This window comes from Rhineura floridana, chromosome 11, assembly GCF_030035675.1.
Source record: "Rhineura floridana isolate rRhiFlo1 chromosome 11, rRhiFlo1.hap2, whole genome shotgun sequence".
NCBI classification, from domain to species: Eukaryota; Metazoa; Chordata; class Lepidosauria; order Squamata; family Rhineuridae; genus Rhineura; species Rhineura floridana.
The window spans coordinates 20,109,333-20,137,223 of record NC_084490.1 but is presented as its reverse complement, the minus strand read 5'-3'; the positions used below and the strand labels follow the sequence as shown (position 1 = coordinate 20,137,223).

The following is a 27,891-nucleotide window of genomic DNA, read 5'->3' as shown; positions in this document are numbered from 1 at the left end:
AAAAACCTGCACTTGGCTGACTTTCTTTTCTCCTAAAGACACAGGATCAGGATCAGGCCCTGAACCTGGTAACCCTAATTGGTATATATGTTGTAGTTTTAGTGTTAAAAACCCAACAGAACACAAACTGTTAAACAGATATATGAGCAATCCTTTTGTTGTTGTTTTAATGTTGTATTACAAACCAGTACAGTAGGGCCCCACTTATACAGCGGGTTAGGGACCAGGCCCCCGCCGTAAAGCGGAAATCGCCGTAAAGCAGAACCCATTGATTATAATGGGTCGCGTCGCATGAAAATGACACGAAAATGCAGCAAAATGCCGCAAAAGCACAAAATCGGCTTTAAAACAGGGAATTTCCCCTAATTTCCCTTAACTTACATACACACACACACACACACCAATTTAAATCACATCTGACAAGCTGCTGTTAGCCCCATGGAGGAATTCTGCCTCCCCTGCTATTTTCCCAATCTAAATCCCTCACCCTGAAGTTGCAATTCTCATCTTCCATTGAGCTTTGGAGTAATGATTTAGAATAGGGAAATGGCATGGTAGAAAATAGTTAAAATACCCTCTCCCCTAGCACCACTGCTCAGATCAAATTTGGAAGGCCCCACCCCATCTTGGTACTGGGCCTTAAGAGTCACTGAAGTGTAGAATTGGCAATAAACATTGCAAGCTGCTACCGGTCTTCAAGCCTGTGTATACTCTGCATTTAAAAAAAAAATGAAATTATGTGCCAAGGCAATCTGCAAGGAAAAAAATATTTTTGTGACCTATAAAAATACACAAATCCAGGAAATTTGCATACTTATTTCCTTTTGCAAGGTACTAAAGCCCCACCCTATGATCCCTAAAAATCCTACTCAGTTAGAAACATAGAGAATTGCCTTACACCAAGTCAGCTCCCTGGTGGCTCTCCAGAATTTCACAAAGGAATCTTTCCCATGGTAATCAGCAGGCAAAGTTTTTCATGTCAGTCACATGGTAACAGCTGCAGACCAAATGGCTGTTTAAAGCACAGAAGCAACCGTTGGTTCAAACATTTGCTACCCTACTCCTGATTCCCACTTTGCTGACAGATATTCAGGTAAAGGCAATGGTCAGGAGTACCTTGCACCAGTTTTATCCAGCGAGCTGGCTGAAAATCCTCATTTCTGACTAGGAGCTGCAGCATGCTGTCGTGTATGTCATAAGTGACCACTCATTTTGACTGCTATGCCAATGTTATTTATACTGGGTTGCCCTTGAAAATGGATTGGGAGCTTCAGCTAGAGCAGAATGCAAGAGGTCTGCTCATCATCCAGCATAGGCAGAAAAGAGGGTTCACTCTGGTGTGTGGACCCATCTCGGCTGGCTTCTAGTTTGCTTTCTGGCCTGGTTCAATATAGTGGTTCTAGATCTTCTTGCTTGCCTGTGGGGACATCTTCACCTATATATACCTCTCCACCTGCACCTTAAAACCAACAGGTGAAGCCCTGCTGCATTTCTCATCTTTTAGCTCAGTTAAAGCCTGTTTCAGCAGGACTGTCTATGGTGCTAGCTTCCATTTAGATCTCCTTTCCCACAGAGATTGGGCTGGCCCCTTTCCTGAATGCCTTTTGCTACACCAACCAAACCTCTTTGATTTCTCCAGCCTTTGCCAGTCTTTCTTTTACAGCTCAACCCTATACATATTTACTCAAAGTACGCCTCACTTAATACAGTGGGTCTTACTTCCAAGTAAGTGTGCATAGTAAGATTGCACCTTTACTCCTTGTCTTGTGAGCTAGGGAACTGGGTTTGTTCCTCTGTAGTTTATTCTGTCATTTTTTAGAGGTTTTTAAAAACTGCTTTTATTGTGGTTACTGTGTTTTAAATGGATGCTCTGTGTGCTTGTGTCATGTGTCACTCTAAGCACCTCATCTGGGCTGCAAAGGTGACATGGAGGTTTCATAAATAAATCATGAATAAAATAAATGTGAGGGTGAGATCTGGTGCCTATACAGCGAGCCCCAACTGTCACACAGCCCCAACTAGGAATGGAAATGTTTGTAAGGCATCAGAGTTGGCTATTATAAAGACTTCTGTGTCCTCGGCTATGTGAGTCATTAACAGAGATGAGGGGTTTAGCATATTTTGTCTCCGCCTGACTCTAACTCCCGAGGCTGCGGGGGTGCTGGTGTCAAAGCTCCAGGTTTTACCACAAGCTGACACACAGCTGCCTTTTCGTCTGACTTCAAATAGAATTTGATATCTCTTCCATCAGCCTTTCCCTTCATCGCAGCTTCATCAGTCTTTGGGAAGGATCTTTTGTGTGTGTGTGTTTCTTTAAGGGAAGCACCACAGCTCGGTGGCACGGCATCTCCCTTATGTGTAAAAAGGCCCAGGTTCAATCCCCAGCATCTCCAGGTAAGGTTGCGAGGGACTCCTGCCTGAAACCCTGGAGAGTGCTACCAGTCAGTGAAGGCTATACAAGAGAAGGACAATGAGGGGAGAGAGACTCTGTTGCCATCAGGGGAGGCTGCTTCCACCTGCCTTGCCCCACCCTCCAGCCTTCAAAAGGGAGCTGCCTCAAGAGAAGGACTATGAGGGGAGAGAGACTTTGTTGCCATCAGGGGAGGCTGCTTCCACCTGCCTTGCCCCACCCTCCAGCCTTCAAAAGGGAGCTGCCTCAAGAGAAGGACTATGAGGGGAGAGAGACTCTGTTGCCATCAGGGGAGGCTGTTTCCACCTGCCTTGCCCCACCCTCCAGCCTTCAAAAGGGAGCTGCCTCAAGAGAAGGACTATGAGGGGAGAGAGACTTTGTTGCCATCAGGGGAGGCTGCTTCCACCTGCCTTGCCCCACCCTCCAGCCTTCAAAAGGGAGCTGCCTCAAGAGAAGGACTATGAGGGGAGAGAGACTTTGTTGCCATCAGGGGAGGCTGCTTCCACCTGCCTTGCCCCACCCTCCAGCCTTCAAAAGGGAGCTTCTTTAAGAGGACTTTCTGATCTTTGGGTTGGGCTGTGTGGGTTGGGGGATAGCTTCTACTTTGTTGTTTAGTTTTATTGCTTCTTTTTTGATGTTTATATACTTTTATGTCTGATGTTTATATACCTTTATTTTGTACGTTGCTCAGAGTGGCTGGGTTTCCAGCCAGATGAGCAACTAATAAATCGAATAAAATAAATAAATAAATAAATAAATAAATAGATGGATGAATGGTCTGACACAGTATAAGGCAATTTCCTGTGTTGTTCCTATATTTATCCATATAGTGCCATTAATATATGGGGCACTGTACAGAGACACAATAATGTATGCAGCACTTGACAGTGTCACAGCCATAATAAAGTTTCCTGACCTGAAAAGCTTACTAACCTAAACTCTGCTCTCTTCTGTGGTTCTTCATACTATGAAAGGAGATTACATGCAAATGGAGCTATACAGAATTAGGGCCATATTTCATGTGACATGACCGGAGATTCATGAATAGAATCTTCTGGGTTTATTTTAAGTACTAATAGTGGAGGGGGAGATGTGGATATGGACTGCCTGAGCAAAGGTACTAATAGTGGAGGGGGGGGAGGGAGGGAGGGAGGGGGGGGTATCGTGGCAAATTCACAAGAGCAGGGTCCGTTCATGTTAGTTACAGCCACGCCCCCTTTTTTCTACTGGGTCCAGAATGAGATCCTTGTTAGTGCCTTCTCCCACAACAACAGAGATCCCTAGGAGCCAATAAGTGTGTCTCATGGGATGATGAAGACATAGGGACCCTGCTGAAAACCTGCTCCCAAAAATGTAAAGGGCCTAAGACACCCCCCCCCTGAGATTCTGGACAACTACACCCCTGTATATATTCTCTCACTCACACACACACACCCTGAGAAGTTATACATAGCTGTATGTGTAACATGTAGTTTGCCCCTCTTTAAGGAGTAAAGGTAATTGAATCCAGTGGAGCTTGCAGCCATATATAAATGCATACGATCAGGCTGCAAGTATTTCAGCAGTCTGACTGGTCATGAGCACCAGGTCAGTGGGATCAGAGTCCAGTGGCAATATGCTGGCCATTTCTGGCCATTCAGCTGTGATGTAGCTATATCAACATAGATCCCCTCCCATATCTTCCACCCATTGGTGAGGGCATAAGATCCTCCCCCCATCTTTCCATTCTGTCACCATCCCACAGTGTGAAAAAGTACTTAGGGATGGAGAAACATGGGGTCAGATCCTTGCTCAGCTTTAATACTTGCTGAGTGACCTTGAGCTAGTAATTGGCTCTCAGCCTAACATATCTAAAACACACACAGACACCCACCCATCTGGCAGTGGCGGCTCTATGTCAGTAAGGCAGTGGAATCCATTCTGAGTTTTAGTCCAAACTTTCAGCACCTTGGACAACTCCTTTAAACCTCTCTTTCAGCACCTTGGACAGCTCCTAGAAAGTTCTGACTTAAACCCGTAGCGGATTCCACTGACCCATTGACATGCAGCCAGCAGGCACCACGGCTAGATGGTGTAAGGAACATACAAGCAATATTGTAACTTCAATAACTTTCTGATGCCATTTGTGTACTCCAAGTTCTGCCCATACGTGAGAAAAGCCTACCATCATTCCCTCTAACAGTGAACTCAGCTGGTGAGTGCCAACAAGAATGTAGCCAAAATAGTAAGAAACAAGAAGGAGGCCCAGTAAGACACAACAGAGTGATATCAACATGCTTGGGTGAACCCTAACATTTGCAGAAGTACAAAAATACATTGGAAAAAGAACCTAAGAGGGCGCTCCCCCCCAAAAAAAAATCCAGCCCAAAACAGCACTTAGCATGGTCAGTGACTAGAGACTGCTGGGGGAGAATGGAAAAATTATCCTCCATAATTCCTGACCAATCGCCATGGTGGCTCGGGCTGATGGGAGTTGGAGTCCAACGACATCTGGAGGGCCGCAGGCTTCCCACTCCTGATCTGCCCCAGCATTCTCTATGCAAAACCAGCCAGAGAGCTGCTTCTGGGAAGCTCACAAACAAGCCATAGAGGTTATGCTTGTCCCAGCACCTCATATTCAGAGGTTAACTGTAACCTGTAAATTTTGATGTACATTGTCCTGGCATTTTATATGCACTCTATAGTTTTTTAAAATAAATAAATAAAAGAACTGCCTCTGCACATGGAGGTTCCTCTTAGTGTGGGTTGATAATCCCATTCTCCTCCTTCCATTGATTGGTACAATCCCCATTCAGAACATCTTGTGGTAGTGAATTCCGTGAACCCTCAAGCTATGGAAATGCTGAGTATCCATTTGTAATGGCAGTAGTATGAGTGGTAGAATCCAGTTCAGTGGGACATTCCTCTGGGGACAGGAACTATGGGGAAGCACACTGACTTATTGTACAAGCACAGGAGCATCTGTATGGCAACGGGAGGGGGGGAAACAGTGTCCTACCCTATTCCATTTGGTTTCAACATTTTCTGTGGTTTTAGTAATTTGTTTAAACTCCCACTGTTTATTGAGCACCCATGCTGATTTGTTTGCACTGAGGTTATATGACTTTCTGTCACTCTGTTGTCATCCCACCCTTTCAAGTGCATTTTCCACATCACTTTCCTTACTGCAAAAAGATCCAATTTGTTTGAAGTGGGTTTGTTGCACAAGAGTGCTTTAATCTCCTGTAATTGCACAAACCTAAATTTGCCAGCATGTGACTGAATCCCTCCCACAAACTAGCAACAGTCTGGAGGGGACCCTCATTTCTGTGCTACTTATTTATTTTTCCTTCTGCCCCACCCCCCACCCCCACTGATTTTGTGTAATATCTTGCTTAATGAAGAGTTCTGGAGAACTCAAAAGCTTGCTACATTTTGGTTGGTCCTAACAAAGTGACTGCCCAACTGTGGGTTTGGGAGGGTTTTTTTCCCTTATGGACTAACACAGCTACTTTTGCTGTTTATTTGAATTTGTTTATATAACACCATCAATGTGTATAGTGGTTTACAGGAAAAAAAGAAGGCAGGTCCCTGCTCCAAGAAGCTTACAACCTAAAATCTGACATGAGGCATCTGCTGTGCAAAGATTATATGGTTCTCCTCATTTGTTGTTGTTGTTTTTAAAATATGAGAAAAATAAATAAAAATCTAGTTTTTAATTGACTCTGGAGAGACAGGAGAGAGAGAGAGAGATGGTGGTGGTGTAAAGAAGAGTGGAGTTTAAGTTATTAGTACAAAAGCTTTCATTTCTGTATGGAGATAGGGACTATGGCAGGAATGGGGGACCTGTGGCTCTCCAGATATTTGTTGGACTCCAACTCCCATCAGCCCCAGCCAGCATGGCCAATGCTCAGGGCTGATGGGAGCTGTAGTCCAACAACATCTGGAAAGCCACAGGTTCCCCATCCATGGACTAAGGGGTCATCATGGAAAATTGGTGGGGTGGGGAGCTGAGAAGGGATCTGAAGGAAGTGAGAGAAGTGGTATCACACAGGTATTCTGCAAAGCAGTTGTGGGCCTAAAGTACTTGGGGCTGCCTTAGACCAAGCCCAGCCATCACTCCATGTAACTCAGTACTGTCTGCACTGAATGGCAGCAGCTCTCCAGGATTTCAGTTAGTAGTCTTTCCCAGCCCTACTGGGGGATGCCAGGAATTGAACCTGGGGTCCTTGGCATGCAAAGCATGTCCTCTGCCATTCTCACTTGCTGCAGAAAGGGTGTAGTCATTGGTGGAAGTAGCAGACCTTTTGGTGACTGAGGGTGGTGGAGCTACTGGAGGAGCAATAGTCTTAGAGAGGGATTTGGATCTGAGAACAGAGCGATAAGGGGCCAACTTAACAGTTTGAAAAATCTTATCTGAATATATTTAAGCTAAAACCACTTCCTTGCGTTCTCCATTCAGGTGCAGAGAAATATGGTTTGCTCTTTGTCTATTCATAGCAATTCAACCTTTCTGCGTACTTGAAAAACAGTTGTTACTTTATCCTTGCAACCGTAGGTTTGCCACCCACCTGTTGGTAATATTTTTATGGAACGTTCATGTTCCAAGATTTCTGTCCATAATAAGAACATGTATTATGAGCAGAGTTTGCTGCTAGTTTTGTGTGTGTATGAGAGAGAGAGAGATTGAGAGAGAGAAATGGCAGAACCATTCATTGGAACAAATTTCCACCACTCCTGCTGCCTTCAAGTATATGTCTCAAAAAATATGTTTGGGAAAAGGAGTTTCTGGAGGCAGCAAAAAGGAACTCTTAAGTATGCTTTCCAAAAGAAAGGTGGGGAAGAGGAATCAGACATCATAATAGCATGTTGTTATTTAGAAATTTAAGGCATTGCATTGTTTTATCTTGTCACACCCACTCTGAAAGCTGAAATTGCCATTAGGAATATAAGGACCATTAAGCAGCAGGGACCTATATTCCAACTCCATGCCTAATATTTAAAACATATTTTTTAAAAATAGGATAAGATGCCCATGATTTCAACAGGTGTGATTTCAACAAGTCCCCTCATGTTCTACAATGTAGAGCCTACGGGTTCTTCCCTACTAATGCATTTTAATGGATGGATGGTTCATCATTTGACAATTTACAAACACAGCAGCTCTACAACAATTGCACACACCTCAGCCTCAGAACCACAGAACAGCTCATGTATATTCCAGTGGAAACTACAGCATATAAATAACATTTATTTTATAGTACTTTTATATTGTACGTTGCCTTTAGACTGTTTTTAATAGTAGGTGTCTAAAGAATTTAAACAGCCCTAAACTGGGGATAATCAGAACCAGGACCAAAACAGCTTGAAAAGAAAGGCATGACTAGGGATATATCTGACTGGCGATATCTCTGCAGAATAAATAAGAGTTCCTAAGAAATAGAGTGCCTATTCTAGGGTCATGGTTGTATAAACTTTGTATTTACCTCCAAATTTCTAAATTATGGGGCACGACTATGGATTCTGGAGATGGTTATTTCTAGTCTGGATTTTGTCATCCTAAGAATCACATCCTTAAAAAAACCCCAAACACCAAGTTTCTACCCCTGATTATTTGGTATTGAAACATCTCCTTACCCTTTCCTCGCTTCTCTTCACCTCCATCACCATCATCATCACTACCATCATCTTTATCACAAACAAGTACTAATTATTTCCACAGCTGAATCACAGAAAATAAGCCAAATTATGCAAAACAAGGCATATTATGCAGATATATGTAATTTGCATGATATATTTTGATACACTCAATTTGCATAACACAATCTGATTGCAGAATTTCATTTCAAAGAAGCAGAAATTTGATTGAAGGGGGAACACAGAATATGCATAGCTCCGTCTATGGGGCTCTAGACTGAAAATAAAGATTCAAGTGGTCAAATAGGATTATATAGGACCACAGATTATGAAAGAAAAGGATTGCCAGAGCACATGGCAAGATCGAGAAGGTACTGGAAGGAAATAAATAGAGTAAAAGGAGTGAGGCTAAGAGGTTGTATGGATGGTATAAACTGAGGAATATAGGGCTCAACAGAAAGAAGTAGGAAGGTAAAAGGTGGTAGGATTCGGGGCACTAGAGTTACTGGTTAAACCTCTAGTTCAAGATCTATGGGGGCCACTGAGATACATAATGTAATAATGGGATTATAGGATAAGTGACATCTGCTAGGTGGGAGACAGAAAAATTCAGCGATACATCAGTTACGCTGCATGTATGAATCCCTCAGTTTGAAGTTTGGCATCATTAGTAAAGGCATCTTAGGTGGCAGCAAAAGGGCAGACTCCTTAGTCAGAAGAGCTTAATTCAAAAGCCCCTGATGAACAGGGGCAAACAGAACAAAGACAGAGGGATCATTGGTCAGCTCATCTACAGGACCAAGATTACCCAAATTCTCCAGCAAGGAACAGGGAATTCTATGACCTAGACAAATTTCACATACATTTGCATCATTTATTTGTTACAGAGAAGAGCAAGGAGTTACTCAGGACATCAAAGCCTCACTCCCTGACAGCTAGAATTCCTACCAAACACCACTCTGATTTTAGAGATTTCAACAAGCATGGCCCAAGACTAATCTTCACAGCCATAAAGAGGACTAGAAACTTAGTGTAAAACAAAGACAAAAACAGAACACTCAAAATTCTCAGGATGCTGAGTTCTGTACCCACTATTATTTACTGGACTCTTTCTGCATCAGGACAGAATCAGAGAACACAGGTGGCCCTGAGTGTAAGGGAGCTCTCTATATGGGGAAGAGTTGGTGGGACCGCAGAGTTATAGAACGAGGAGTGGAAGTTCATACAAGCAGCAATGACAAAGGGGCGATAAGGCCAAAGGCAAAGGATTACAGGGGTCAATACGAACAGGGCATGTTGCAGGGTCAGGTTTCTCTCACCAGATAAAGTCTGTGCAGTGGCTGCAGAAGGTGGGTTGCTTGAAGAAGCGGGCAGTGAACTTGTGGCTCTTCACCTCGTGGATGACCTTCTGGCGTAGCGCCCCCTTGCGGCAGAAAAGTGGCTTAGTTAAGCACTCGGTCTCGGTGGGGGAGCTCAGCAGCGCCATGGTGCCCCCTGGGGGAAGCCCCACAAATATCAGGATGCTCAAGAAAGGGATGGAACGGAAGGATAGGGAAGAACCGGGATGGAAGAAGGGATTCAAAGAAGGACCAAGCGATGCTGCCGAAGGACGGGCGATGCTGTCCAAATTAACGGAAGAAGGATGGGGAAGAGGGATTGAAGGGTAGATCCCAGGCTGACAGACTCTGCAACGAACGAGGGATAGATGGGAAGTGGAGAACTGACGGAAGGAGGGAAGGACAGAAGGACTGGAGGGGTGTGGGAGGATGGTTGGAAAGAAAAGGGAATGTGGACGGGTGGATGGATGGGCGACGAAGGAAGGACGTGGATGGATGGGCGAGAAAGCAGTGGATGGAGTTTTTAAAAAAAAACAGACAGAAAAGGGAAAGGAGAAATGGCAAAATTGTCGATGGAAAAAGAGGAGAGGCAGGTGACGGCTCAGCAACAGCTCCACAGGATATGTATGTGTGTGCGAGAGAAACAAACAGGTTGTGGATTTGGGCTGTGTCTGTTTCTCGCCCAGGAATGGGAGATTCAGACGGGGGAGGCTGAGGCTGAGCGGGGGGGAGGGGGAGGAGTCAGAGTTTAAAGAGGAATCGCTGGAAAGGCAGTTCTTCTTCCGAGAAGCCGGGCAGCTCTCCCGTCTGACCCTTTCTGCATTGCACTGCCCTCTCAGAGAACCCGGGCACACTGGCGTTATCCACCAACCCCACCGTCTGCTGTTAGGTTTCTTTCTTCTTCCCCGGAGAAACCACGATTTCTGGGCACGAGGGGAACATATCTACAGCTAGGGAAGGGGCAGGATACCGAGGAGGGACAAATATCCTCGCAGGGGCTGCAGAAGAATTAATAAGATTCTATTAGGAACAGTCAAAGCAGAGAGCCAGGTTTCCTGCATTCTCCGGAAAAGCAGAGAAATCCGGAGTGGAAAATGTGAGGGTTCTCATGGGTTACTACAGAGAGGTTCCCTGGCAATAGGATTTATGGAGGTCTAGGGCTCCTGGGTTCTTCTACACATGCTGGCCTCCTGACAATTGTCTGTTTTCTTATTTGCGAGTTCAGAGTTCCCTGTGACAATAGTGGAAGGCAAGCTGCCCTTTGGCAAGGTCCCATCCAGGCCTTGCTAATGAATAACTTCAGACACACGACGGAGAGATGTATATATACTCCCAACGAACGGTCAAATCCCAGTTATTTCTAAGGCTGCCCTACTCCCAGTCTGCTAGGCTGAATCTGGAAGCCTCAGCTACCATCTCTCCAGATTGTCACCCGTTAATTCCAACTTCTTTCCCAGAGAACCCAGGAATCTTCGGTCTTCACCCCTCACCTCAAACTTCTGTAGAATTTAGGGGGTGCTAACACCTCCCCACCCACAAATAAATTCCCTTGAACCATCTAAACACCACTTCTCTCCCAAAGAACATAGGATTCCTGGCCTTCAGCAACGCTGGTGTAAGCAAGCGATTCAGATCAGATCGTGTCCTCCTGTTGTCCTGACAATCATGTCCAGGTTTTTTCTCCTGGCACTGCTGGTGATTCTCTTTATTGTGTTCTCAGAAGGCTCCGGACAAGTGGGAGGTGAGTCCTCACAATGCACTCCGTTTCTGCATTCTGCATTCCTGACTTTTTGCCTCCCTCTCCTTATATTCCTTGTTTTTAACCACTCGCCCCTTCACATAAGCTGTTATATTAGGGACGTAGGTGGCTGCCTTATACCAGCTCAGCCTATTTTTCCACCTAGTCTACTCTGACTGGCAGCAACTCTCCGGGATCTGTCTCCAGCAGAAAGAGGTATTTCCCACCCGCTTTTTACCTGACCCTTTTAACGGAAGATGGCAGGAATTTAACCGGGGACTTTCCGCATGTTAAGCATTGAGCTGTGCAGGGCTGGCTCTGCCATTAGGAAGAGTGAGGTGGCTACCTCAGGCAGTTGATTTTGGGTGTCATAAAAGGGCAAAAAAAAACTTGTTTTGTTAATCTGTTGAGCCTATTTTGCATTAAGCAATATGTAAATTAATAATAATAATTTAAAATCGTTATTTAGTTTATTATTGTTGCATTTTTAAATCCCAGGGAGAGGTGTTTGGAAGATTTTCTGTCTCATGTGAGCCAGAGTAACTTGGCAAGTCTTAGGTAATATGTGCCTGCCCTTGACTTGGGGGTGGGGACGTGCATGCCATTTGATGCTCTGCTTCAGGCAGCAAAATGTCTTGGGCCAGTTCTTTCTTCCAATCTCTCGAAAAAGCTCCCGCCTCCTTCCTGCAGTTTTGCTCCAGCTTCTAACCAGCAACAAAACTCAGTGCTCTTGACTTGCTGGGGGAGGTGACATTTGTCATCCCACTTCAGGCACAAAAGATGTCTTGGACATATAAAGTCAATCGCTATATATTGTGGGTATAGTGTGTCCCCACTCCTATTCCCAGCTCCAGCTACCATTGTTCCCAATCCAGGCTACCAGGCACAAGCAAACCAAACTTAGGGCAGCAATATTTTTAGGGGCACCAGTGAAGTGATGTATCCTCCCAGCATCAGCTGCAAGATTGCTAGGGGTTCTGGAGTACTCTGGGGCTCTGACTGTAGTGCTCCGCTATTTGGGGCAGTAAAATGCCAGCTCTACCAGCTGCATACCCGAAAGAGGGCACAAGAGAAAAGAATATACTCCCACCCCATGAAGTAAACTGCAAAGGTCATAGCTCAGTGGTCCAGTATCTGCTTTGAATGCATACGGTCTCAGGTTCAATCCCTGCATCTCCAAGCAGGGCTGGGAGAGAATACAGTCTGAAATCCTGGACAGCTGCTACCAGTCAGTGCAGACAATACAAAGCTAGATGAACCAATGGTCTAACTCAGTATAAGGGAGCTTTCTATGTTCATATGGAGGGTGGCTCTATTATCTGATAACTTTCTTCCACCCCCTTGACCTTTTCCTACAACAGTTTTCATTAAAGGTTCAGGGTGCCGGAATTTTCTGAACTTGTTCTGTGTTTGGGGAGGATCACACAACACAAGCAGCCCTAAGTATAAAGCAGCTCTTTATGGGAAACAGTTGTAGAGCCACAGGGTTATAGGATCAAATATACTGAAATGTCTATTCATTTTCAACACATAGTTCAGGATGTAAGGACTGCCAGGACTATTAACCTTCTCAGGTCCGTCCAATGTCCAAATATTTTTCCATTTACTGTTACTTTAAAAAAATCCCCTAACATGCTGTATCCTCATAAAGACACTTCCATATATTTTGATTTATAGGCCATTAAGTCATAAAACTCAAGATGTACAACCAGAATCCCTTACCTCACAGCCACTGAGTCAGTATTAAACCCATTTTACAGATAAAAAGTTGAAGCCAAACCATAAAGTGAGAGTCTAGAAGTGGGCTGAGCTATGACAGAAATCCAGTCGGGTCACTCCGGTCGGCTTCCCTTACTCTACCTATTGCTAGCTTGTGCTTCTCTCTGTCTACTGCTGTGCTTCTTTCTTTCTACTCTATCTTGCCCTCAATCCATCTAGTGTATAATTTCTAAAATGGAAGGCCCCAGTGATTAAGCCTAATTTTATCTCTATCTGGCCATATATTAAAAGCATTGTATCTGTCCATCCTGATACAGATTCATGGCACTTTCCAAATCATTTAAAAAAATTGCACCATATATGCAGTTGTTACTAATATGTTGCTAAGGGTATTAATGGGTTTAAGAAAGATCCAGACATCTTTTTTTAAGCCACACTTCTATTTCAAGGATATTACATTTTCCCTGCAATCCAACCAAAGAAAATGTGATTTCCTGCCCCAGCGCCGCCCCCCCCCCCCATGTTAGCAGGTTTGGAATGTAGAGTACTATGTGAAGTAATGTGACTGTGGAATGGATATAGCACTATTGGAATTTATTTATACAAAGCAAGCAATGCAGCTAGAGCTCACTTTGCAGATCATCAGGGAAAGCAGTTTGACTGCTATGTAACTAGGTTCCTACCTGCACAAATAAACCAGCTTCGATTGCATAACTAATGCTATTAAACATAAGATGTTTATTATTAATAATAATAATGACAATTTAAATTATTTTAATTTATTTTGATAAAGTAAAATAATAGTTTTGTTTTATCTGTTTGATATGCTATGCCTTTAATTTCATTTTACTTGTTAGTTATATTTACCTTTAATGCAGCTTACCATTAAAATCCATACATTGGTGTAATATAATTAGGGAATTGAGTTTACAAGCTGACCTTATGGTTACAACATTCAGCTTTACTTTTACACTTGTTTTACTTTTTATTTTTCCTCATCCCTTCACACCATGTTTGTGTAACATTTTGCCTGATCAAGTTCTGGTGAACTAGAAAGCTTGCTATTATTTTTGTGACGTTTTGGTTGGTCCTAACAAAGGTATTGCCCAACTGTGGATTTTGGAGTTTTTTCTAACCCAGATGTAATTAGGGATGTTACCTTTTAATGTATTACTACTCACTTGGAGCCTTTGAGTCATGAAGTGTAAACAATGAAATAAATAATAAACAAATATATATTGGCATAAATAGTAGACCACATTTCTTGTAGGTGTAGCTATACAGTAATGCAGCTTTTCATGCCTAGAAGATTTTTCTCCACCTGGTGGCCATTGGCAGTATCACAGCTTTTCTCATTCAAGTTCATAAAATAATTAAATCCTCATTTAAGATACCTTTGTACACAAGCCTCTAAATATCTCCTCTTTTTAAACCCCATGACCTTCCAGAGAGAATATATTTAAACTGAAGTCTCAAGATCTCTCCAAATGAGTGTTACTTCTCATTAACACCCTAAACTGCTGACATATTCACAATTAAGTTTGCAGGCATATGAAGCAGGTGATAATATTTATTATATCTCCACGCCATTAAAAGTTTCATTGGCTGATTTCTGCACATAAAAGGGCTGTTAAAAGCACTGGAGCAGCAGGCCAAACCAGTTTCTTTCTGGTCCATTTGGCAACCCTGACCACAATCAACATGGGTTAAGGTGACAAGGTCTCCTTTCAACACCTGCATATGGCTGAAGCAAAACCTCAAATGCCCATTTGAGAGTGCAAGTATAGAGTGAAGGTTCATAGCTATTTTTTTAAAAAATACAGTTGCCTAGTGGAGGGGAGTGGACACAGGTCTGGGAATGTTTTTCAGACCAGGAGCAATGCCCTCGTCTGCCAGATGTAATTGATGGATCCAACTTGCTCTGGAAAGTGAACGAGGCGATAATGAGGCTTTTAGAGGGAGTACAACCCCATCCAGAACAGGTTGTCTGCCTAATTCCTGGACCCGAGAACCCACAAAACTTCCATTTTATCAGTATTCGGCCTTATTGACCTTCACCCAGCTCGCCACTGCCTCCATGCACCAGTCTAGCTCTTGCACTGCCTCTCCTCATTCAGATGGTATGGAGGGAAGACAGCTGGGTGTCATCTGCATACCGGTGACACCATACTTCAAATCTCCAGGTGACTCCTACCAGTGATTTCATAGAGACGTTAAGCAGCCTAAGAGACTTATGGAACTCCACAGCACAGTTGCCATGGGACAGAGCAGAAGTTCCCCCAATGCTGCTGTCTGGTACCAAGCCTGTATGTAGGAGTGGAATACACTGCCTCGCACTCCCGACCCACACAGCCACTCCAAGAGTCCATGGTGTCCAAAGCCACCAAGAGGTCAAGGAGAATCAATGGGGTAGCACTCCACTGTCTCTCCCCCCAAAAAGGTAATTAAGCAGGGCAACCAAGGCTGTTTCAGTGCCATATCCAGTCCTGAAGCCAAACTGAAATGGGTCTAATCTTCTTCATCCAGGAATACCTGCAGTTGGTCAAACACTATTATTTATTTATTTATTTATTTATTTCAATTTTTATACCGCCCATAGCAAGGCTCTCTGGGCGGTGTACATTGGATAAAAATATATATATTTACATTCAATATAAAAACCACCTGATCATCAAATCAACAATTTAAACATACAACAAAAGTGAGATTAACATAATAAACCCATATTAAATACAAATCAAAAGTAATTAGAGAAAAAAATAAAACATATAACTATCTTTACAAACATTAAATATAAATACTAAAATACTAAAAATATTAAAATGCCTAGCCTCCCAAGTCACTTTGTCTGGGACAGGGGTATGTGTAATTGGGCGATAATGATCCAAAACCTCTGGGTCCAGACAGGGCCTCTTCAGGAGGGGCCACCACTTCTTTCAAAGTGATGTGCATTGCCCCTCCCATAATGAGGCTTCTGCCACTCACTGGACACACCCAGTCAGTTCCTCCCAGGTCCTTGGATTTCCATCAGCCAAAGGAGTTAAGCAGTAGTGTAGTGGCAGACTCAGAAGTACAGGTCCCTTCATGATAGTCACACCATGCCCCCTCACAGCTATGCCCCCAGGATTCACCAACTCTTCTGCAACTACTGAAGTATAGAACCGGAGTAAGACTGCCAAGTGTGGGACTAGGATTTGGGAGATCAAGGTACTTTGCCATGAAGCTCACTTCTCACTTACCCTAGAGTCAATCAGCATGAAAGGGGAGGTGTGTGTTTGCTACTGAGAAGAGTCTTCTCAGTGGATGACTCCCCTTCTTTCACTCTAATTGGCTCCAATCAGCATGAGAGGGTGAGGAAGCATGTTATTAACCAAGTGAAAAGATTCTTCTCAGTGGCTAACACACTCCCCTTTTATGCTGATTGGCTCATATACAGGGACCCTGCTGGGACCCCACTCCTAAAAAAGTAAGGGGTCTGTGATCCCTCATGCCCCCAGATTACTACACCTCTGGGGTTAAGGGTCAAGAGGGGGCATGGTTTGCCTAATCCCTGGAACGGTCCTGTCCACATCCTCAGGTTGCTGTAAATGGCATTGATCCCATAAATCTTGATCAGACAGTGCACTGAACACTTCTACAGGACCTGCCCCAACTGTGCATGGATAAGAGTAGCTTTGCTCTCAGAGTGCTTTGCAGTTCCATTGCAGCACTCCTGAATGGTCAGTTGTTCCTATCATTGGGATAACCTTAACAAATCCATTTACCACCCAAAAAGGCTCTTCTGGGTGGTTCACTTAGGATGCAATGATGGAGGAGAATGATGTCAACTTTCTTTAGAGCCGCCAGCATGGTTATGTGCTCTCACCAGACTTATGCCACCTGCACTCCAGCCATTGTCCAACCTGTTTCATTCCCCAGAGTTTCTTGGGACACCAAGGAACCTTCCAGGTTCCAGATGGCTGGAGATGGAATTCAGGAACAATGGTGTCAATAGTACAAAGTTGTACACTTGTGTTATGTGGCATTATATGATTGGCCACCAGCTGGGTCTAAAATATGTAACAAACATTAAGGCCTTTGACAAAGACAAAGGTCCATGACTCTGTGTAAAACAATGACAGGGAGCCAGTCATCCTGGGTTTTCTAGAAGGGCAGAAGAAACTGGGTGGCACATTTTGTAACCCTGGGAGTTGAGTTTTATCCAGCCCTAAAATGAGGAATACCAAACCTTTCTTCTATTAAATAATTTGAACAATGCACAAAGATAGAAGCTGTCACCCCCCCCAAGTCCCAATAATGTCATTTCCATGTGACAAGAATTAAAATACACAAAAAGTAACATTGTGAAAAATTGTAGTGATTGTTGGACCTTTTTTCACTACGCAGAGTGAAATTTGGAGTAAAAAGTGAGATATAAAGCATCTGGCATGTAATGATAAAATTATGAAATTTTAAAGTGTTTTATCACTGCCACACTGGGCTTCCTTTGGGAGGAAGGGGGCACTATAAATTTAATAATAAATAAGTAAATAAGTAAATAAATAAATAAATGTGTTTTTATATTTAAAAAAAAATACTAGGAATAACATGACACCATCAAGTGAAGGCTGCCACTTAATGAAAGTTTTCCAAAAACACCCATAATATTGTGCCAGTACCCCCATTTGATTATGAATAAAGGATCTTGCTCCAAATCTATGTTTTCTCAGTGCCTCACAGTTATCAATTTGTCCTCACTTTCCCCACTGCTGCTACCCATTACCAACATGTGCTCAGCCCTTTCTGTGGCAGAGAAAATCCCAGCACACACCTTCAAGGACTTCCCCCAAGCACCCTACGAGATCCTAACTGGAAGCCAACATCTCTCACCTCAGTGCACCCTCACCTCATTAGATACTTCCAGCTTGTCAGCATTTTCCTTCACATTCTACTCTGAGCAGCCCCAAAATATCCTTTTTAAAATCTCCAAATATTGAGTTGTTTTTTATGTGCTCACGATTCATTTTGGTTGGAGCCAATGGGATTAGCACACATGCTGTGTTTATGGGTTTTGTTTTTATGATTTATTGGAAGTTTTATATTTTCATGTTGTATACTGCTTAGAGATTATTTTAATAATAGGCTGTTTAGAAATTAGCTTTGGCTTTTTTTAAAAAAGCCAGATGTTTATTCTGAACAGGTAACCCAATTTTTGTTTGCTGCAGTCAACACATTCAACATGTTAAACAGATATGTCCAAATAATAGTTCTCGTTCTCTTACAATTTAGGGAAAAGAAAGATTCAATCTGATTTTTGATTCAGATTAAGGTTCAGTTTGACATGCTGCTTGTAGACATACCTAAACAAATGGGACCACAACGCAGGAATCCGAGACATTGTGAGGTTAGTGAGGTGCAGCTTCAAAATTAGGTTCAGCTGAGGGACATTCGAGAAGCACTAGGAGGAAATGAGCCATGACACTTAAATTTGCTCATTCACCACAGAAAGAAGCGGGACCAGGCTCTACTGTGAGATAGCCCACTCAGGAGGCAGATTTTGAAATAATGTTAAAGGACAGTCAATTATTTAGTATATGTATATTATATTTGTTATCTCCATGACAGGAGACGACATTTGGGTTTTCTGTTTGAGGCATCAAAGCATCTTGGGCCTTCTTCTGAGGGAAGGGAAGGAGATCTTTCTTTACCCATTACAGCAACACAGACTTAACTCTTAAATGCAATAGTATATCATGTGTACAACACCCTCGCCCCAAGCCCCAGATCTCATTCTCTCACATAATTTTTAACCACTCATCATTTTCTTCTTTTTCCAGCCAGTGATCTGACTGACCTCAAATGTCCATTACGGAAGAACTTAGCAATGCTGAAAGGGCACATGTGTCAGAGGAGTTGCGAAAGCCGCAACTGCTCTAAAGCCAGGAAGTGTGTATGTGATGGAGAATGTGGAATGAGCTGCATTTCTACAGGTAGGTATTAAGATACACACCCCTCAACCTAGTCCTTCACAGGGCTGTGGAGTTGGTACGCCAGACCTTCGACTCCGACTCTTCTATTTTTCTACTGTCCGACTCCGACTCCTTCATAAATGGGAAATGTATATTAACTAGTAATAACAAATTTACTGTAGTAAAATGGTAGCACAAGGCATTTCATCACCACCACGTGAATCCAGAGCTTGGAAAAGTTACTTTTTTGAGCCCAGGGATTGGGCTCGTGGGAGTTGTAGTTCAAAAAGTAACTTTTCCAAGCTCTGGATTCACGTGGTGGTGATGAAATGCCTTCTGCTACCATTTTACTACAGTAAATTTGTTATTACTAGTTAATATACATTTGCCATTTATGAAGGAGTCGAATTCGGAGTCGGAGTCGGTACATTTCTACTGACTCCGATTCCACCCAAAATTGCTACTGACTCCACAGCCCTGGTCCTTCACACTCAAGTACACATACATAAAGTCACTGAAAATCCAGACGTTTATATGTGCCCTAACCTAATACAGCAGCCACCTTCCAAAGAATTCAGGACAGAAGTTGTTGGTTGTCAAAAAATATTGTTTATCCCAATCCAGCAACCTTCAGAATTCTGATTCTCAAACCCCACACTTCAGCTACATTGCCTTCATTCCCCATTCCAGAAGAACCTAGTTTTTTTAGTTCCCAGGTCCTTCTCTCAGAGGAACATAGGAAGCTGCCCTATATTGAGACTATTGGTCTATCTAGCTCAGTACTGTTCTACACTGACTGGCAGCGGCTTCCCAGGTTTTCATACAGAAGTCTTGCCCAAACATACCTGGAGATGCTGGGGATTGAACTTGGGACCTTCTGCATGCAGGCAGATTGTGCTACCACTTAGCTATGGCCCTTCCCCTATTCCCCCCCCCTAACATTTCCAATCACATTCCTGTTACAATGAACTCAAGATACTTGGTCATTGTCTGTTACCTTTTCTTACACACCAGCCTTCATTCATTTCCTGGCTCCCAGAACTCCAAAACACTACCTAGCCCACATTCACCATCCAAATAGGCAGGAAAACTGTTCTCTAGTTATTCCAGCCCTGCTCTAGCTCCTAGCCTTTCCTTTATTCCTTTTCCAGGAATCCTAGACTCCAGCCCTCTTCTGCCCCCATTTCAAAAAATTCAGGACTCCAGAGCACCACTGCGAGACTGAATAATTTGAATAATTTATTGCGGTCATAGACCAACATAAATGTATACATCAGTAAAAAGTGACAATTTACGATAAAAACAACACAGAACAATTAAACAATTAAAATTTCATTATAACCAGAACTACATCTGTACATAACCCTCAACTTAGCATGGATCTTATTATTATTATTATTAACTTTATTTATACCCCGCCGTTTTTCCAAATTGGAACTCACGGCGGCTTCCAGATAAAAAACAGATACAATTAAAACCTACCAAAGTTAGAAGCATATAATACCTAAGTTAATAAATATAGACAGATATAATTAAAAAATGAACTCTAATTTAAAACAGCATTAAACTGTTTCTGATATTAAAAACTATACTCATAAAATCAGAATAATTAAAAAATAAACAAGCAAGAGCAATATGACCTCCTTTTGGGCCTATCCTTAGCTGCCTTCGGAATCAAAGGCTTGCTGAAATAAGAAAGTTTTTACCTGTTGACGAAAGGACTGCAGGGAAGAGGCCATTCTTATCTCCTTAGGGAGGGAATTCCAAAGCCTAGGGGCAGCCACCGAGAAGGCCCTATCTGTATCCTCACCAGCTGTACTTGTGCGGATGAAGGTATTGAAAGAAGGGCCTCTCCTGAAGATCTCAGGGCCCGGGCAGGCACATAGAGGGCAATGCGGTCTGACAAATAGCCTGGACCCAAGCCGTGTAGGGCTTTATAGGTCAACACCAGCACTTTGAATTGTGTTCGGAAACAAACTGGCAGCCAGTGGAGCTTTTTTAGCAGGGGAGTTGTATGGTCCCTGTAATCAGCCCCAGTTAGCATTCTGGCTGCAGCACGTTGTACCAGCTGAAGTTTCCGAGCAGTCTTCAGAGGCAGCCCCACGTAGAGCGCGTTACAGTAATCTAAACGGGATATGACTAAGGCATGTGTCACCGTAGCCAGATCGGATGGGTCAAGGAACGGGCGCAGTTGGCGCACTAATCTCAAATGTGCAAAAGCCCTCCTGGCCACTGCAGAAACCTGGGAATCCAAATTTAAAGCTGAGTCCAGGAGGACACCCAAACTGTGAACCTGTGTCTTCAGGGGGAGTATAACCCCATCCAGCACAGGCTGTATCCCTATTCCCTGATCTGCCTTACGACTGACCAGGAGCACCTCTGTCTTGTCTGGATTAAGCCTCAATTTGTTCATCCTCATCCAATCCACAACTGATGTCAGACACCGGCAATGGATAGCAGCAGAACAGAAACTAGCAACCTTAGCTGTTATCTGTGGAGACTGGTTGGACAGAAGATAGTTTGCATAAAAAGCCTCATTTCTGCCAGGGATGTTTTGTAAGATTGGAATGATTAACTGGAGTCTAAGATCTTGATAGAATAGACAATGTAGTAGCACATGTTCCACCGTTTCTACCACCCCACCACCACAAGGGCATAGTCTCTCATTATAGGGGTTTTTTTTATATCTGCCCTCCAGAAGTGCCGAGGGCAAGATATTAAACCTGTCCAATGTAAAGTCTCTTCGGAATTTAGGTACAGTCAGAGTGTTTAAGTAAGGGGCAGGTAAGAATGGTCTTGCATTGTATCTAAATTTGGTGACTAACATCAGATGGCCTTGAAAATCCACATCCCGGATCCGTTGGAGAATGTTCTCTATGGCTTTTGCATGTCCCATATTAAGAATCATGGGCATGGAGAACCCTAGCCTTAGTAATTTGGCATTTATCATCCCTTTCCATTTGGACTGGAAAGCATCCAATAAAATACATGGGGCCAGGCCCACTGGGGCAAAGATCATTTTTAGCCATGATTTAATTCTACAAATCCAAATACGAGATTCTATGGTAGGGAGCCTGACCTCTAGTCAGAGAATATAGCTGGGGACAGCAAGGAACAGCCAATATGGATCGAAGGAAACTATTTTGGACTGTTTCAAAGGAGGAATACTTCTCATAGGTACTAACTGGTGCACCATACAGCAGCTGTGGAATGACTTTTGTCACAAAAATTTGTATGGCTGCGGGAAGATATTGACCTCCTCTATTAAAACAGAAGGAAAGAAGCACCTTCGTAGTTCTTTGTGCATTGGCAATAGCAGCCTTTACTTGGGGCTGCCAGGCTTCCATTGAATGAAAGGTCAGTCCCAAATATCTAAAGGAGCCTACTTGGTCAATTGGATACTCGTTTATCTGCCAGCGATGTTTTGGTCTTTTATTAGTAAAGACCAAAACTTTCGTCTTATCATAATTGATTGGCAGAGATTCAGTTCTACAATATTTTGCAAGTGTGGTCAGTAAACACCTTAAGCCAATACACAACTGCGATAAAAGGGCTATGTCATCTGCATACATAAGAATAGACACGGGCCTCTCAGATAGTCTAGGTGAATGCGAACATATCGGCAGCAAACTATCAACTAGCAAATTAATATAAAGGTTAAACAGGAGAGGAGCTAGAATACATCCCTGTTTAACCCCGTTAGGCCTAGTTAGATGCCCTACGTTGTTACATCTAATACGTAAAAAGGTGTTTGCATATAGGCCACGTATTAGAGATAGGAGGTGCTTATCGATATTGGTGGCCTCTACCACTGCGAGACTGCTTTAACCCACTGTACCAGAAGATCAGAAATCCTGGTCTTCATCCCACTCCATTCATGAGACCTCCTGTTCCCTCACAAAGAACTCAGGAGTTCTGGTTTCCAGTTCCTCTTCCAATGTGGCCCACTAGACCCTGAGAATCAGGGCCTCAACTGTCTCCCAGACCCCTGTGTGGTAACTACCAGCTCTTTCTGCTTCATGCCTCCACAAAATTCAGGGTTCTTATCCACCACCTTTCTTTCTGTATTCTTCCAAGGCTTGAGCTGTCCATGGCCAGTAATGATTGACAATGCTGAGGCACAACTGGCCCAGGAATCCAGGAAGTTTGGGGACCTAATGGAGGTGACATGCAAGCCTGGTTTTAGAATGGCTGATGGTCAGGAAGTAGTAATGAGTCACTGCCAAGGAGACGGGAAGTGGAGCATCACTTTACCTTGTGAAGGTAATCAACTATTTCCTACCATTACCATCAATAATTATCAAGAGGAACCAATCTCATAATCACCCCTTGTCTAAAACCTCTATTCAGTCCAAAACTGCCACTGATACCCACCCCCAGTGCATCCACCAGGTGACCAACAAAATCCAACGTTTGACCTAAGAGACAATGGACACATCTTACCGTGCATGTTTTCTCTCTGTTCCTCCTTCTCAGATGTTTTTAACCCATCACCTCGTTGCAAATCTCCACCAGGGATTGAAAATGGTTTCCATGAAGATGGCCCATACAACATAGGGAGGGAAGTGAATTACTGGTGTGACTATGGGTAAGTCACTTTTTTAATACTGTGCGACTGAGGACAGAGGCTATCTCTGAACTGATTTTTGTAAGCTGTTCTGACAGCATTTGTGGCTGAAGGATGGAACCTTGGTGCTATAAAGAAACAATCCTTAACATCTTCAGTGAAGGCTACCCCAAAATGCTGGCCAGTACACACATCTCCCTGTTGTTTTATTTAATTATGTAATTGTTTAATTAAAACATTTATATCCCACCTTCCTACTATAAAACACCACTCAGGGCAGCTTACAACATACAGTATAACATGTTACAGTTCCATAAAACAATACCAAAAAAGGTCAATCAGCAGTTTCTTAAAAAGCATAAAAACATTGTTTGCCTCATAATATAAATATTGTACTTATTTCATATCTGAACTCAGGTGGGAGGTGTGAAGGGTTGCTAAATCTTCCCTTCTGATATCATCATCTTCTTTCTACCTCACAGATATCGTCTGGAGGGGGCCAACTCTCTCTTATGCCAGGAGAATGGGGAATGGTCACATATGGCCCCAACCTGCCACCGTAAGTAGTCAAGTAGAAGTGTTCTGTTCCTTATGGAACGGAACCCAGATCCCCACATTTTACCACACATACTTCAGCTAAGAGATGACCAGAAACTTCTGGGAACAAATTATAAGTTATGAGTGAAACGCCTATCAACTTCTGCCTAATTTGTCCATCCCTCTGTCCAACAATAGACTTATATATTGATCCATTCATTCATACATGCCTACCTAGCGATGCAGCCCTCATCCTTCTATACATCATTCCATCTAAATAAATATTTGTTTCTCCATGCATAAATGCATGTAAACACTCATCCATACACACTTAATCTGTTCATCTGCACATCCTTACATAGGATTCATTTATAGACCCTAAATAGTCACACTCATCTAGAAGTCTTTCCTTTTTTTCTTCCTAGCTGTTAACTGCTCCCGGCCTCCCAATATTGCAGAAGCAACCCTGGTTGCTGTGCACCAGTCTGAATATCCAGTGGGAACTGTAATCTATTACTTGTGCAACAAGAACTTCTACTTAGATGGTTCTAACAGAGTTATCTGCCTGGAGAATGGAAGCTGGTCCCAGCTACCCTACTGCAGAGGTACCTCACTCTAATCCCCTTATGCTTTTTACAGGCTAACAATATTTCACTAACTTATCCATTAAGTTCCACACCCACATTCCCCTTCTGTTTGCCACTCCAGATTGTGAAAAACCAATGAGCCCACCTACCACCCTAAACAGGTCTTATTTCTTCTCTCCAGCCCGCTGTCCCATCATTGCCAAGAGGAGCCGGGTGATCTACCAAGGGCGTAAGCTCTGGTTCCATGAGGTCCCAGATGGACTGGTCCATCACGGAGACACTGTCACATTTTTCTGCCATAGCGAGAACAAGACATGTAGTTTTAAGGCTGAGAGCCAGTGTTTTGATGGTGTGTTGAAGTTGCCTGACTGCTATGATGGTGAGACAAAACAAAAAACAAAACAACATTGGATGTTAGGGTTTTTTATATGGGAGGGTGGGGAAGACTCGGATATTGTTGTTTTTTGCTCTTGGAAGGGCACATCTCCACCAGCTGTCTCTCCTAAACATTCTGGAGATAACTGATACAGTATATGCCTCATTTCAGGTACTGTCACCGATTTAGGGTTCCACTTCCAGATTTTGTTGTGAGAAGTTCAGTTCCTCCTTAAAACAAATGTTAACCTCTGTACAAATGCAAAAAGTTTCAGCCCTATAGCACCAAAATTGTGCAATCAGCATACAAAGGAACAATTGAGTAATTAATTTCCATTATAGAATTGTTAGGTGCTGATCAAAGAACTTGAGATGGGAAATGCATAGCATAAAATCTTAGGCTTCCTATTTTAGATATTCTATCAGTTTCACTGAGGGCTTGCACCATCCTCTTTGAGAGATGGCAGACTTACATGATCAAGAGGGTCCATTTTGATTATATTCCCAGTCCCATACATTTTCCAAATGTCTTTGCTGATCCCTTCTCTTTCTTCTTACAGAGCCTACCTTTCTGCGATACCATCTGTTCCCCAAAAGACTTGTGTCTGAAATACCTGCTTGTTGAGCATACCTACAAACCCATCTATTCCCCAGTGAGATGCTTCCTTCTTCTTGTTCTGGCTCGTCAGACCTTCCTCTTTCAACAAGCCTTTTAAGTTGAGACCTTATCCCAGTTGCTTCTGTGTTGGAATTGCTTTTTAATATGTTTTTTAACCTTTTTTTTAAGATGTCTTCAAAGCTTTTTAAAAAAATGTTTTTAAAGTTGTTTTGTTTTAATGTATTTTAAAGTCTGTTTTTATTATGTTTTAAAGTGTTTTTAGTGCTTTTGTTTGCCACCCTTGGCTTCTGCTGGAAGGGCGGGATATAAATCAAATAATCAATCAATCAATTAGGCATCTTGGAGGTGCAGAAAACAGGCGATCAGTACAAGCAAATAGAAACCAACCACATCTGAAACAGAAATCAGGCCTGGGAATTTAAGTACAATAGGAAATACTCTGATGGCCAACAGCTAGTTATTTTATTGTAATCTATTTATTTTCTAACTCTGTTTCTCTCTAGATGAGCACAGAGATCCCTCTCAGGTCACGCAAATGTATATAAGCCTTTGAGAAAATCTTTCACAGCTTTACGACTTCAGACTATGCCCTCTTCTTTTTTGGATGAGAGATTTTCTAACATTCCAACTCATCAAAGAGTTTGTATCTGTGAATCTGGTGAAGTTGAGGACATTGTACATTATGTACTAAGCTGCCCCCTATACAAGTCCCCAAGGCTTAAACTTCTTTCCTACATCCTTCGCTCCTTGTCCAATAGATATTTCCTGGAACAGATATGTATTCTGCTAGCAGGCAACAATACATTTATAACTATGCAGGTGGCAAAATTTGCTCTAGCTGCAGGGAAACCAAGAGCTAGATACCAAAACAAAAACCTTGTGGGGTGAGTGGATGGTGCTCCAGTGCCATTATGGCACCATTACTTATCCACTAAGTCATGGGGTGGGTCAGTCTATCTTTCGCTCAGGAGAGGACATTTTATTTGAAATTTAGAGCTGTTGTCCCTTTACTGTATGCTGTTGAACTGTGTTTGTTGAAATATGACTTGTATTTTAACATGTATTTTTATTTTCCTTTTACATGTGATGAATTGTGGTAGCCTATGGCTTTGAGCAATAAAGATTCATTTCATTTCAAATGTATAAGCCAATTTCTTCTGTACCCTTTCTTTTTCTCCCTTTCTCAAGCCACATGGCTCAACTGACAAATCAGTGCCAAAATGATAATACCCCTGAAGGGCTTTTTAAACATCAAAGTCCACAACATGCAATCAGTAGTTTTATATAGTGCATGTCAAGCATCCAATACATTTTGCACACATCACAGTAATCCTGCCAATAGCCCTGGAAGGCAAGATCTGAATTATCCATTGTATAAACTGAGCATGGGGGTAAACAGTGACCTGCTAAGGCTACCTAGAGAATTTATGTGGCCTAGGCAAAATAAATTTGAACAAAGGACTCCCATTCCTTTCTTGCCATTCATACTCTTAGGAATTGTGCTACAGCAGTTCTTTTTACACTTAGAAAATATTTCTCCTACACAAAAGGGATTGTATCCATGGAAATTAACAGAGAAAAACAGTTTAAAGTTGCAGTCTTATGCATTCTCAGTCGGGGGTAAACATAAATGAACTTGAATGAGGCTTACAGTGAAATCCTAAAATGTCTCATCAGACATGTTCCAGTGAGCTGAATGGAGCTTACTCCCAGGGAAGTTGGTGTAGGATTGCAGTGTTATTTCTTAGTACACCTCAACAGAACTGAGCTGCGCAACAGGCAAATAACTGAACACAACCTCAGATTGGTGATTCTGTGCCAAGCAAGCCAAAGCCAATCTTAACATTGGGCAGATACAACAATTGCCCCAGGCTCTGAGGCCTTGTGACATGGTGATATGTGTGTCTCCTGTTAAGAAAACAGAAGCATAAGGCAAGTGAAAAATGAGCATGAAATGAGGACAGTTTTAAAGCAGATGCTGCTGGATACTCATGTAAACTGATTTGTATATAATAAACTGCACTTGTTGTACAACAGTGTGATCTTGTGCTCACTATACAACTCAAGAAAAGAAAAGCAGACCTTCAAGATGCACCGTTGGTAGTGGTGGTTTCAGGGTTGCCACTCTTTCTAGCAGGTCTCCTGTGCCTGTAATAGGCACGTGACAATACATGATTCACCACATGAAGCTTTCTCACAGATGAAAGTAGGGACATCCCTATCACTTTGCTAAATATCACTTTGTGGGTCCCAACCCCTCCAATGTTAAACATTGTTCAAGATTCTTCTGCTAATTTAAAAACCAAGAGGGTGCGAGCTCTTTTCATAATGGCCTTACATTATGTTATCAATGTACTTGAGCAGCAGTAGTGTGTGAAATGACAGACTGTGAGCACTGCATAAAGTTTTTAGTGCAGGCGTTTACATGCTTTTGCACT

At 42.7% G+C, this 27,891-nt stretch overlaps 2 protein-coding genes across 2 annotated transcripts in view; one reads left to right on the top strand and one right to left on the bottom strand.

Annotated features, from left to right (window-relative positions):
• Window positions 1-10,031, bottom strand: part of PRKCG (protein kinase C gamma) — a 49,506-nt gene extending 39,475 nt beyond the window's left edge. Inside the window, exon 1 of the mRNA XM_061588447.1 lies at window positions 9,346-10,031. Coding sequence (XP_061444431.1) covers window positions 9,346-9,512 — 167 coding nt within the window. The 5' untranslated portion in view covers window positions 9,513-10,031. The remainder of the gene's footprint in view (window positions 1-9,345) is intronic.
• A 673-nt stretch (window positions 10,032-10,704) lies between these two features.
• Window positions 10,705-26,592, top strand: LOC133366336 (beta-2-glycoprotein 1-like). Its single transcript, XM_061589342.1, has 8 exons — window positions 10,705-11,104; window positions 18,637-18,789; window positions 22,846-23,031; window positions 23,245-23,356; window positions 23,818-23,894; window positions 24,298-24,477; window positions 24,641-24,838; window positions 25,395-26,592. Exons 1-8 carry the CDS (start codon window positions 11,029-11,031, stop codon window positions 25,457-25,459), a joined length of 1,047 nt encoding a protein of 348 aa, XP_061445326.1. The 5' UTR covers window positions 10,705-11,028; the 3' UTR covers window positions 25,460-26,592.
• The last annotated feature ends 1,299 nt before the right edge of the window (window positions 26,593-27,891 follow it).